The sequence below is a fragment of the Archocentrus centrarchus genome, chromosome 24 (assembly GCF_007364275.1).
Source record: "Archocentrus centrarchus isolate MPI-CPG fArcCen1 chromosome 24, fArcCen1, whole genome shotgun sequence".
NCBI classification, from domain to species: Eukaryota; Metazoa; Chordata; class Actinopteri; order Cichliformes; family Cichlidae; genus Archocentrus; species Archocentrus centrarchus.
The window spans coordinates 5,228,661-5,240,935 of NC_044369.1; the positions used below are offsets into that span (position 1 = coordinate 5,228,661).

At 40.4% G+C, this 12,275-nt stretch overlaps 1 protein-coding gene across 2 annotated transcripts in view; it reads left to right on the forward strand.

The window, feature by feature from the left end:
- Positions 1–12,275, forward strand: part of igf2r (insulin-like growth factor 2 receptor) — a 46,044-nt gene that overhangs the window by 17,063 nt on the left and 16,706 nt on the right. For both annotated transcript variants that reach the window (XM_030721183.1, XM_030721184.1), the window contains exons 9-30: positions 1,150–1,339; positions 1,750–1,853; positions 2,354–2,518; positions 3,222–3,359; positions 3,584–3,739; positions 3,875–4,012; positions 4,552–4,702; positions 4,821–4,989; positions 5,156–5,271; positions 5,432–5,585; positions 6,194–6,370; positions 6,449–6,544; positions 6,652–6,753; positions 7,764–7,926; positions 8,826–9,002; positions 9,118–9,264; positions 9,819–9,997; positions 10,430–10,517; positions 10,653–10,859; positions 10,950–11,080; positions 11,286–11,389; positions 12,081–12,214. In XM_030721183.1, the coding sequence (XP_030577043.1) occupies positions 1,150–1,339; positions 1,750–1,853; positions 2,354–2,518; positions 3,222–3,359; positions 3,584–3,739; positions 3,875–4,012; positions 4,552–4,702; positions 4,821–4,989; positions 5,156–5,271; positions 5,432–5,585; positions 6,194–6,370; positions 6,449–6,544; positions 6,652–6,753; positions 7,764–7,926; positions 8,826–9,002; positions 9,118–9,264; positions 9,819–9,997; positions 10,430–10,517; positions 10,653–10,859; positions 10,950–11,080; positions 11,286–11,389; positions 12,081–12,214 (3,186 nt within the window). The remainder of the gene's footprint in view (positions 1–1,149; positions 1,340–1,749; positions 1,854–2,353; positions 2,519–3,221; positions 3,360–3,583; positions 3,740–3,874; positions 4,013–4,551; positions 4,703–4,820; positions 4,990–5,155; positions 5,272–5,431; positions 5,586–6,193; positions 6,371–6,448; positions 6,545–6,651; positions 6,754–7,763; positions 7,927–8,825; positions 9,003–9,117; positions 9,265–9,818; positions 9,998–10,429; positions 10,518–10,652; positions 10,860–10,949; positions 11,081–11,285; positions 11,390–12,080; positions 12,215–12,275) is intronic.

Here is a 12,275-nt window from a genome sequence, read left to right on the forward strand (position 1 = left end):
CTCGAGGAACACAGCTGATGTCACATTAACTTGATGATTTATTAGCTTTATGAAATCTGTCATGTGACATTTATACATCATTCCTGCAACTACAAAAATAAACTTTGTTCCCTTTATTGACACAGAGGGAGCACAGTGGAAACCACAGCTATCGAAGCACTGCTTGGAAAAAATAATGAAGATAACTAATAAAAGTGTACGTTAAAGTTAAATAAAGGCCCCCCCCCCCGCAGTTTCAGAGCACTCATTTTGCATATTCAATCTGCCAGAATTACTGCCTCGTGTTGCTGCTTATTTTAGTCCCATTTAGAGGAAGTGACTCTATGACGGGTTTATGAACTTATGGTTTTGCAAGTTCATTGTTAGAAATGTGAGGAGATTTTTTTCTGCCACAGTCCATTTAAAATCTGTATGCCACAACTTAGACCACAGTTGTACAAGTTCAATCTTTGATTGTCATACAAGGTGTTGGACATAAGAAGGTTTCAGGTTGGGAAAAGAAGAGAAAGTTTAGCAGCTTTCATGTTCTTCTCCTGCAGTCTGCTTGTTTTTGGATCTGCACCTGGTTTGTTCTTTGGTGCAGACGTGGATGCGTTTAGATACTTAAATACTCTCCAACATTAAGGAGTTCTCTTTACATCCTGAATCTTGACTGTCATTCAGAACAAGGACACAACAAACAAGGAAACTGGAACCAGGATTTGTTCAACCATTATTTAAAAAACCAAAAACAAACATGTACCAGGAACTTTAAAGTTCACAGTTTGTCATATTATGTCCAGCTTTGGCCGCACCGTCATTAAGCTGCTCCCATGCTCCTAAGCTAAGCTAACCATCTCTTAACTGTATATTTATTAATGCATTTAAAGGTGGAATGTTAAAAAAAAAAATCAGGATAATGATGCAACATAGTTGCCATCTTCCATATGCAGTTTTGCTATAATTGTTGACACACGTGCTTCATCAACATGTAAGCATGTACACTGCTCACGGTACCAAAAAACTTCCAAAACAAAGTAGTGTTACATCATATTTATAATACCAAATTTTTTTAAGTTATTCTAAGTGTTGGTCCTGTTGGCATGCCTAATGTGGATTATTAGAAAGACATGTTAACCTAAACTTTCAAATGCTTTCTTGTGTTTGTAGCAAATGATCATCCATATTATGCACAGTCTGGGCCCAGTGACGGGACTGACAGCTACACCTACTACCTGAATGTATGTGGAAAAGTCACCACCCAAGAATGTGGTGAGGACGTGTCCGTATCATCTTGCCAGGTGAAGAAGTCCCAAGATGTGAAGAAGATAGCTGGAAGATATCAAAACCAGACATTACGGTAGTGTGTGTGTGTGTGTGTGTATGTGTGTGTGTTTGTGTGTGTGTTTGTACGTGTGCCTGCGTGCACCAAAGTCCATGATTACTACTCACCAGTCAGAGATGCTTCCTTCAAATTATGATGCATAATTCTTTTTCTTATAATGTGGTAAAATGTGAAATTATCATTTTAATATTGAAGCTGTATTGTGTGTTTATCCTATTTTTAACCATCTGAAAATAAAAGCTTTCTAATTGGATTAAATGAACTTCTATATAAATCTAGAGCTTGAAGCACCTTGAGATGTCTCAGTTGTCTAAATCAGCAAAAAGTATTAACTTATTGTCCTGACGGTGATCCATGAACATGGAGGTATTGATTAACTCTTTCCTTTCCAACCCCCATCACTTTGCTGTTTTTCTCCTCTGCAGTTATTCTGATGGAGATCTGACTCTGATCTATCCAGACGGGAGCAAATGCTCCTCCGGCTTTCAGAGAATGACCATCATCAACTTTGAGTGCAACGAGAATGCATGTGAGACACACAAGTCATTCTCACACACTGTTACTGATATTCTCTGCATGGGCACCACCTGGTGGTAGTATAAGAACTAGAGCAGACATGTCAGTATTATAAAAGAGTTGCTCAGTTCTTTGCCTTGTAAAACAAAGTAAATTGCACAGACCAACATAAACAGTCAGGAGATCAAACTCCAAAGAGTGTACCAGGAAAATCATAATAACGTGTAGTTTATCTCCGTGTAGGTGGAGTTCTCACCTCCAGTTTGTGAACGAGTTGTCGCTGACATAAATTTTGTCTGAGCAACATTAACCATATACAGAATGTCCAAAACAGCACTAATAAAATTCTGATATTTACAGAAAAAAAAATTATCATGTAAAATAAGAATAAATGATTGTAAGGATCCCCTTATATAATTTATAAAAGTGTACAAGCTTTTTACAAAGGTGGAGTCATGTCAGTGGTTCAGCTTTTATCAGCAGCCTTCGTGTTTCCTGTCTTCATTTTTACAGCCAGCGGTGGGCGAGGAAATCCAGAGTTTGCCGGGGAAACCGACTGCACTTATTATTTTAACTGGGAGACGGCGTTTGCCTGCATCAAAGAGAAGGAGGATGTGCTGTGTGAGGTCAGAGATGGCAGCAAACACTATGACCTTTCACCCCTCACAAGATATCCAGGTGAGTTTAACACATTTAAACTCAGTTTAAACGTTTATTCCATTAGTAAGCATGAGAAGTGCACATATAGAAATGAATCTGGACACACAAGTTGCACAAATCCTTTCAAATGCAGATCTTCCAGGTGCCTCAACAATAAGTAGTAGGAAGTTTGAGTAGTAAAATAATTAGCAAAACACAATAATGAAATTAGAAGAGACCAGCCCCAACACACACACACACACACACACACACACACACACACACACACACACACACACTTTCCATTTAACAGCACAGAGTTCAGTTCAGTTATGGCTCCGGATTAAAAGCTGCTTCTCAGTCTGCTTGAATACTTAAACACCGGTCAAAAAAATTTAATGTGAATATTTTTTTTCATAATCCTATTGATTTATTTTCTTTCCTCCTCTTCTGTTGGTGAAAGGCCAAAACCCTCTATGGTAGACACCTGCAGGAAAACCCTGATTGTGTTGTGGGGGTCTCTAACCCTCACTTTGAGAACTGCTGTTCTTGGACATTTTGTCTCTGTTTAGGGTTACACACAGTAATTTACATTATGTGACCCTAAAGATCTGTACCCTCTCTGTTGATCTTATTATAATTAATATAAATATAATTGGTCGTGGCCATATCTACTCAGCATAGCAGCTGTTTAGTACCGTGCTTTCAGTTGCCTCTTTTTTTTTCCTCTTCCTTGCTTCAGAGGGCGGTGAGAACTGGGAGGCGGTGAACGCTAAATCCTCAAAGTCAACCTCGCGCTACTACCTGAACGTTTGCCACAAAGTCATCCCCACAGGAAGTGCAGCCGGTTGTCCAATGGATGCCTCAATCTGTGCCGTGGGTAAGAATATCCACGAGGAGGGCATTTTTAAAGACTCATTTGGTTGATAATTAAATATTTAATGACATGGGGTTGTAGAGAAGTTGGGAGAATTTGGGGGGGGTTGGCCCTCGGCCCTCATTCATTCTTCCCAACAGTAAGAACACATTGAGACAAACCTCCTTCGTTTTTTTTTCCTTGCAGTGAATATAACCTGTGTGCATTATTTGTTGTCTCTGATCCAGGTAAGGATAACAAAACCATCAGCCTGGGCAGCTTCCTCTCCTCTCCCCAGAAAACTAAAACAGGAAATGACATCAGACTGGTGTATACTGACGGAGACTTTTGCATCCAAAACAATAAAAGGATCCAAACTATCCTGACTCTCAAATGCAAACCAGGTTTGTTTGTTTGTTTGTTTACCTTCTTCTGCTTGTTTTTTTTTTTTTTTTTCTGTTTCTGCTACTTTTTTCAGATTTTGAATCATTCTCATGTCCTCCTACATTTCCATTTTTTTTTTCTTTATTTCCCTGCAGGAGATCTGCAGAGTGCTCCCGTCCTTCTTAGTGTCACGTCTGATGAGTGTGTTTATGAGTTGGAGTGGTACACGGCCGCCGCCTGCGTCCTTTCGCAGACGCAAGGAGACAACTGCATAGTAGAGGACCGTCAAGCTGGTATGACACAGTCCCACAAATGTGTGTGGGTTTCCACTGATCGGTATTTTAAGGATGAAAGTGAAGAAAGAAGCAGTAATTAATGGCAGATTTGTAAGAAGGGAAAATGTTATTTCTTAGGCGTAAAACATGTAAGTTTCTCCTTGAGACCGAGCAGGGAGATCAGCATGCTTCGCGTCTCACTTGGAAGTCTGATCACATAACTTTCAGAGCACCTGAAAATAATTTCCACTGTCTTTGAATCGCCACATTCATGCTCTCACTTCATTGTTTTGTCTGTGAAATACCAGAAAACGGTAAAAAGCAGCACATATATTGAGTTAAACATCAGCATCTGAGAGAAGCAGCAAAACATCACACTTGTAAAATGTGGAGAATTGTTTGGTTTAAATGTTTGTCCTCTCAGATAATACTTGGACTGACAGCAGACCAGGGAGAGGAAAAAGGGGCAAAAAAACTGCAGCTGCTGATGAGAGTTCCTTTTTTTTTGCCTCTTTACTTTAAATCCTCGTCTCTAACCAACCTCTGCTGCTCCACAGGCTTCTCTTTCGACTTGTCTCCCCTCTCCAAACCTAACGGTGGTTTCTACAACCTGACCAGTGGACACTACAAGTACTACATCAATGTCTGCGGTCCGGTCAGCGTTTCCACATGTCCTAAGAAGGCTGGAGCGTGCCAGGTGGAAGAAAAGTAAGATTACGGGCTAGAAGATCCACACTCGTCTATATTCTGTTCTACAGCACTTCAACTGAACATGAAGACTTCCTTAAATGAAATCACGGTTTTTTTCCTCGCCTTTCGTCTTTAGTTCTTGGAGTCTCGGGGAAGCAAACTCCCGCTTGTTGTACTACAACGGGGTCATCCAGCTGATCTACAGTAACGGCTCCCAGTACAACAACAAAGAGCACACCCTCAGATCCACTGTCATCTCTTTCCTCTGTGACCCAGAAGCTGGACCGGGAAAACCTGAATTCCAGGTAAACTTCTCCTCTTTCCTCTCATTGTTTAAACTGTGTCTGACTGATGTACTCGTTATACTGTTTTAAACCTCAATACAAAGCTTATTTTCATTTCTGCTGTATGATGTGTGAATAAACATAGTTGTTTGTTAAAATCTTTTTTTTTTTTTCCTTTCCAATTAAGCTGGAAGACCAGTACACATACAACTTCCACTGGTATACCTCCTACGCATGTCCTGAAAGACCTCATGAGTGTTTGGTGACAGATCCCAGCACACTGGACCAGTACGACTTATCCAGGTAATGCCATTAAAACACTGCAGATTATTTTAGACATTGGTAAAGCAACTTTTGCACAAAGACCATAAAAATAAGTGTCAAAACAAAGTAAACACGCATTCAGTGCAGCGCAGGATGCAGTCTACTTTCCTCCTCATGAACCTTTTGTGATCTCCTTCAGCCTGTCGCGTACCACCTCCAACTGGCAGGCGATGGATATGTCTGACACCAAAAACCTGAAGAAGTATTACATCAACGTATGTCGCCCCATCAGCCCTGTACACGGCTGTGACCGCGATGCGTCCGTCTGTGAGATGAAATACGTAACCCAGCAGGTCTGTAACAGCCAAACACCTCTCCTGAATCAGTCACCTAAGCTGTGTGCTCGTACATCAGTAATGTGGCACCACGCTGCTCAACCGTTCTCTGAATATTTAGCAGTGAACTAAACTATGCCTGGAGACCCAGGCGGTGCACTTCAGCAACACAGACAAGCGTACAGCTACAGCCTTTTATGGCAGCTCTGTTGTCAACTACGTCAGATGCGAGTGAGCATCTGAAAAAAAAAACCCTCTAGTTGACTGTGAAGCATTAGATAATATTTTGCTAGGCTGTTTTTAGTTCTCGAACTGATACACAAAAATAGTTTAAATAATTTGACAAAATAAGTAATTATTTTATATTGGTTAGTGCACCTCTTAGAGATGGAAAGGTCTGAAAAATCACATACCAAAAATTTAATAACAAAATTCCACCAAGACAGTGACAGAAAATATGATCCACTAAATTTTTTTAGCAAAGCTGTTTGGAATATAATTTGCATTTTTGTGTATAAGTCTTTTATATTATGACCACCCTAATTGGGAATGACGTGCTCATGATAAACATTTGAACAAGAAAGTCTCTGACATTTTTATGCCTGTTTCCTCCTGCCTTTCCTCAGGGCTCTCCAGAGGAGGTCGTGTCGATCAGTAACATGGGCATTTCAAAGCGAGGGCCGATCATCGAGGCACGGGACCACCTCATGCTGGAGTTCACGGACGGCTCTGCCTGTGAGTCATATGGTCAGAAACTCTCGTACACGACGCGCATCCACCTGGTGTGCTCCAGAGGAACTCTCGTAAGTAAAGTTCTGGGTTGCTTCATTTTATGCAGCGGGATTCTGTGTGTAATTATGTTTGTGCTCCACACTGTCCAGTCTATGGGACCGCGGTTCCTGATGTACCAGAACTGCACTGCTAATTTTATGTGGGAGACCAGGGCGGCCTGTGCCATCAGTACCACCACAAACAATGCAAGTGTACTGACATCGATATTAATTTGCCTTTTATTGAAATTTATTCAGTGGTAAACATAATGAAGTACTTTGAAATTAATTTAATGTGTTTTTTGATGTCTCAGAGCTGTGCTGTGGAGGATCCCAATACCGGCTTTGAGTACAACCTTCTACCTTTGGCTTCCAAGACCGGATACAACACAAGTGGGAATGGCAAGGACTTCCTGGTAAACCTTCCTGGCAGTATTCTGCCAGCAGACTTAATGTTTCCAAGTTATAGCTCTCAAGTGTTGTATGAAATTGTTTGAAAGAGCGTTGCAGTGTTATGCAAAACATATTCCTGTAAAGATAGTTGTAAATATGAACTGAACTAAGCATGTCGGCCTTATAGAGTGTGAATTTGGACTTGCATGAAGGGGCAAAATCGGGGTCGCCGGGGGGCTGGAGCCTGTTGATCAACTTTATTAATGCAGAATATTATATCTAAAATAATAATTATATATAATTTGATGTTAACACTTCAGCACAGCTCTATAGTTCTGCTTGCAAAGCTCAACATGTTTAGACAGCCAGCAAAAAAATAAAGATGTGAGGACCACTGACGTCCATTAGAACAGGATTTAGTGGTGACTGGCATTTTTTTTTAAAAACATATTTAATTAAAGTTTAACATATTAGGCAGCACAGTGGCATGGTGGTTAGCACTGCTGCCTCACAGCTAGAAGGTCTGGGTTTGATTCCACCTTGGCCCGGGCCTCTCTGTGTGGAGTTTGCATGCTCGCCCCGTGTCTGCGTGGGTTTCCTCCCACAGTCCAAAGACATGCAGTTAGTTAACTGGTGATTCTAAATTGCCCAGAGGTGTGACTGTGAGTGTGAATGGTTGTCTGACTCTCTGTTGAAACCTTCCATGATTATTCTCCATATCAACACATGATGCAGAGATCAACTCCTGGAGGTCAAGGTTTTTCATGTGATAATGAGGGTTGATATACAGTAGTGTGACAATCTTATTTTGCCTCGTTAGGCAGTTCTCTTCTTACTCTTGAGTTAACTGTTTCTTTTCTTTTTCTTTAAAATTCTTTAATCTTTGAATTAGATGTGTGCTGCTGGACTATATTCAATTATCTTAATGACAGGTTGCGTCATTAAGATAATTTCTGGTATTTAATGGTATGAAATAAAGCATAAAATAAGTTGTGCACACATTCTCACAAAGTCTCATCCCTCCTCCCTGCAGGTGAACATCTGTGCAGATGTAGCTAAATGTGGGGAGGCTGTGGCCGGCTGTGAGTTGGAGAATGGACATCCCGTTAGCCCCGTGGGGGTGGAGAAGACCCTCCAGTTTTCCACTGAAGGCGTCCTCCAACTAACATACAAGGGAATTGTTAACATTCCAACAGGTAACAATAAAACAAAAGATTAAAAAAATAATTAAATACTGCAGTTCACACTGTTCAGTTCAGGCATTAAAAAATAATGTTTTCACCAACATTAATAATGATCACAGATATCTTTAGGAATAGTTACTCCACTGAAATAAGCCCAGTGCTTAATTCCTTTGTTATGGAAGAGTCAGATGGCAGTTAACCTCACTAGAAGATGTTCTCTTCCATGGTGGAAATATGTTAATACAAGCATTTTACCTCCATTTTTCATCAAGCCCAGCATTAGTTGAACAAGGTGTGGAATTCAAGCTTCAGCTTGTGGGTGGGGGGGAATTCACAGTTTATCAAAACAGTTAAATTAAGGAATTATGAATTCCTCTGTGGTGTAGGGGTTAATGCATTAGCCTTACATGCTAACGATTCCTGGTTTGAGACCAGGAGGAGACACAAACACAGCCGCAAGGGGGTCACAAGCCAGCGTGCTCCCACTTCTGGTCCCAAGCCTGCATAAGAGGGAGGGTTGCATCAGGAAGAGCATTTAACATAAAATCTGTGCCAAATCAAAACAATTGCAAGTGGGCCTGCAATGCACCTGCTGCACACCTCCTGCTGTAAAGTAGATTTTATTACCTAAATTAAAAGTAAAAACTGTTCTTTTAAAAATAAGCCACGGCAGTTTATTTAAAAGCACAATTTAAAATAACAGACGCTGACAAGGTGATGTACAGTTAAGAGTAAGAGAATGAGGCAAACTGCTAATACTGAAACTAATAAAAACTGATTAAAACATGCATAACCTCTCTAGAAACTGAGAAAAACAAATTGAGGATAACAAAAATATAGTTTATTTATATTCTATATTAGTTTAGCTTCACATTTTCTTAACTTTCCTCCGTGTTTTGCTTCTTCATCAGGAAGTCGGGACACCTTCCAGATTAATTTTGTGTGCGATCCAAACTCTTACCCTGGCTCTTTGAAACTGGTGCGAGAGGACATGAGGACTTCACCTGAGCACGTCGACCACAATGTCCTCTTCGAGTTCTCCACCTCTCTGGCTTGCATGCCTGCTCCAGTTGACTGCACGATCACAGGTACGCACACACAGAAATAAGTCAGCATTTATTAGAAATGTAAGGAGAGTGAGGTGGGTTGTTGAATTTTTAAATGTTTAAAGTACTTAAATATATATATTTTTTTCACTTCTAGATTTACATGGTAATGAGTATGACCTGAGTCACCTGATCCGGCATGCAGATGACAGCCCGTGGATCCCCATAGACACGGATTCGGTCACATCACGGAGATTTTATATCAATGTCTGCAAACCCCTCCCACCTGTCGATGAGTGTCCAGGTGAGAAATTTAGAGATTCAGACTGATATAATGGGTTTGATGTTAAAATAAATACATGATATCATACAATTTTAAAAAAGTGCCACATAAAAATAGAGGTAGTAAATGTTTGGGCTTCTCTTGTTGCTTGTTGTTGAACTCCTGACACCACCACATTGGGGATAAATCGATATCACCGTTTACAATTAACATGAATATGCAATTTAACTGGTTACTAACTCCAGCAAAATAAGCTTCTCATAAACAGCCATGCTGGCAGACATATACGGTGGTCCTGGAAAAGCCGTTTGTGTAAAAATGATGCGGCATACTCCTCCAACCAGAGTTCAGAAGGTTTGGGATGTGCTCGTATTGATGATCTCCCATCATCAATACAAGATCTTGCCAAAAAATGTGTTCAACTCTGGATGATAATAAATTTTATTTCATAAGCTAAACAAAAATATTAGTGTGTGACTTTTTTTGTGTGTATATTAGATTCTAAGCATAACTTGGAATAATATTGGAAAAATGCAGGTAAACGGTCAGAATGTAACATTTTGTCTTCTCTGCAGTGGGTCTCTCGGGCGCCTGCGGTATCATTGATGGGAAAAGTTACAACCTGGGATATGTCCAGTCCAGCCCGCAGGCGGCAGAAGACGGCTCCATCAGCATCGTGTACCACAACGGGGACCAGTGCGGTTCTTCGTCCCACTACTCGACTCGCATCATCTTTCAGTGTGACGACAACCCAGTGAGTGATACTTATTCTTCAGTTAACCAAGTCATGTGATCACAAGAAGACTTTTTGTTTTTTGGTAACATATATGGATATTACAGTTGTGTGGATCAGATGATAGAAAAAATGTTCACTTTATGAAACAAAACAGCTCCAGTTTCTAATAAGTGATAAAAGTTAATTTAGTAAATGTGTACTGTCTTCAGTAGCATTAATGCACTAAATGGAAGCTACAGTTTGTTACTTTGTTGCCAAAAACATATTACCATAAAATAATTCCCTCTCCCTTTGATATATTTATGAATTTCACATTAGTAATGCTTTTATTTTGCATAGCATAAATGTAACATTTTGAAGGGTCTCTTTGTTTTTTTTGAATGCAGCCTGTTCAGCTTGACATGCAGCAACAAAAACATTTTTAATATGTCCATGACTGTTTACTTCAAGGGCTCTCCCATGTTTGACCGTAAAGATGGTTGTGAATACGTCTTCATCTGGAGGACATCTGAGGCCTGCCCTATCAGGAGGTCCCAAGGTAAAAGGATGTGTGACAGTAGACAGAAAATGTCATTTAAGATTAAATATACAAGCAAAAATATGAACATTTCAGTATTTGATCATAGAGCCACCATGGAAATGTGCAATAAATTGTCCAATCTTTCCCTCCCAGGTGATCACTGCCGAGTTCGTGACCCCAAGAGTGGCTACGAGTTTGACCTGAGCTCCCTGAAGGGTCAAGATTACACCATCAATACGCCGCAGTACAGTTATCACCTTTCCATATGCGGCGCACTCCAAAAGGATGTTTGCACCCACAAAGATGCAAGCAAATCGGTCTCCTCCTGCCAAGTGGGCAAAGACATTCAGAAGATCGCAGGTATGGAAAGGCAGAATTTCTTACAGAAGTTGTGTTATTGTGTTTTTTTTTTTTTAATGTGTGTGTGTGTTTTCACACATGTGAATGCAGGAATAACAAACCAGGTTCTAACTTATGTGGGAGACCAGATCATCCTGAACTACACCGATGGAGAGACCTGCCATAAAGTCTACAATAGATCTACTGAGATCTACTTCTCCTGCAACCCTGACAAGAATCCCGTAAGTTTAACGCACACACACACACAAAGGCTGCTCCTCCCTTATTTATTTTCTTCTGAAACTTGTCATGAATATTCATTGGACAACGGTCAACAAAATATCGGAGATAGTTGATGTCTAACTTGTTTCTTTGCACATATTGTCAAACGGTTGTTTTTCATGTCATATCAATCACGTGGTGATTGATGTGATTTCACTATTTCAGGGAGAACCAGAGTATATTCGGGAGACTCCAGACTGCACCTATCTGTTCAACTGGCCCACTGCACTGGCCTGCATCCTAGTCAAGACCACCAGCTGCTCCTACAAGTAAATCCTCTTTTATCACCTCTTATTTCATCCTCCCCTTTTTTTTTTCTTCAGGTTTTCTCATTTCCCTGAACTCTTTTCTTATAGGTGTTTATGTGTAGCTCATACAATTTAATGTTGTATAACTACACTGAATTAGAAAGTAGCTAAAAATTTCATAACCAGGTTAATCAGAACACTTTAAGCAACACCACTGTATAAAAGTGGCGCAAAGACCACAGACTGTATATAAAAGATGGACATTGCCACTGTTATCAGCACTGGGATTTGAAGCCTGAGTGTTAGCCGTGTGGTCGCCGCCATGTTTGGTTTAGTGAGCCAGAGGTGACCGCATTTAGACGAGAAGGTGCGTTCAGTACCACGGGGCTGTTACTCTTGCTCTAGATGGTTGTGTGCCCCAAAACATACAGGCACACTTTTGACTGGTACTGTGTTTACATGATGAATTTAAGTGCTCATGTTAATTAATATGCATTGTCCCCTGAAAATGTTTATTTAAAAATATAATCTGCTGCTGCTGTAAACACATGTTGAGACCAACAAAATGATCCTAATCTGTAATAACCTGGAAAAAACTGCTTGCTTAGTGCCAGACATTTTACGTAAACATTTACAGAAAGGACCACAATACAGAATTTTCACCCAACCCCTTTTTTTCTTTTTTTTTCTTCTTTTTCTGTTTTGTTGTCAGTGATGGTCATGGTCGGTCATATGACCTCTCCTCTCTGGCTATGGACTCTGGGAACTGGGAGGTGGAGCTCTCCACCGGGAACACGAATAATCAGTATTACATTAATGTCTGCAGGACGCTGGTGAAGCAGAAGGGTCAGTATAAAGGTTGCAGTGATGGCATTACATCCAGCTCTGGTTTAGAATTTAAATATAA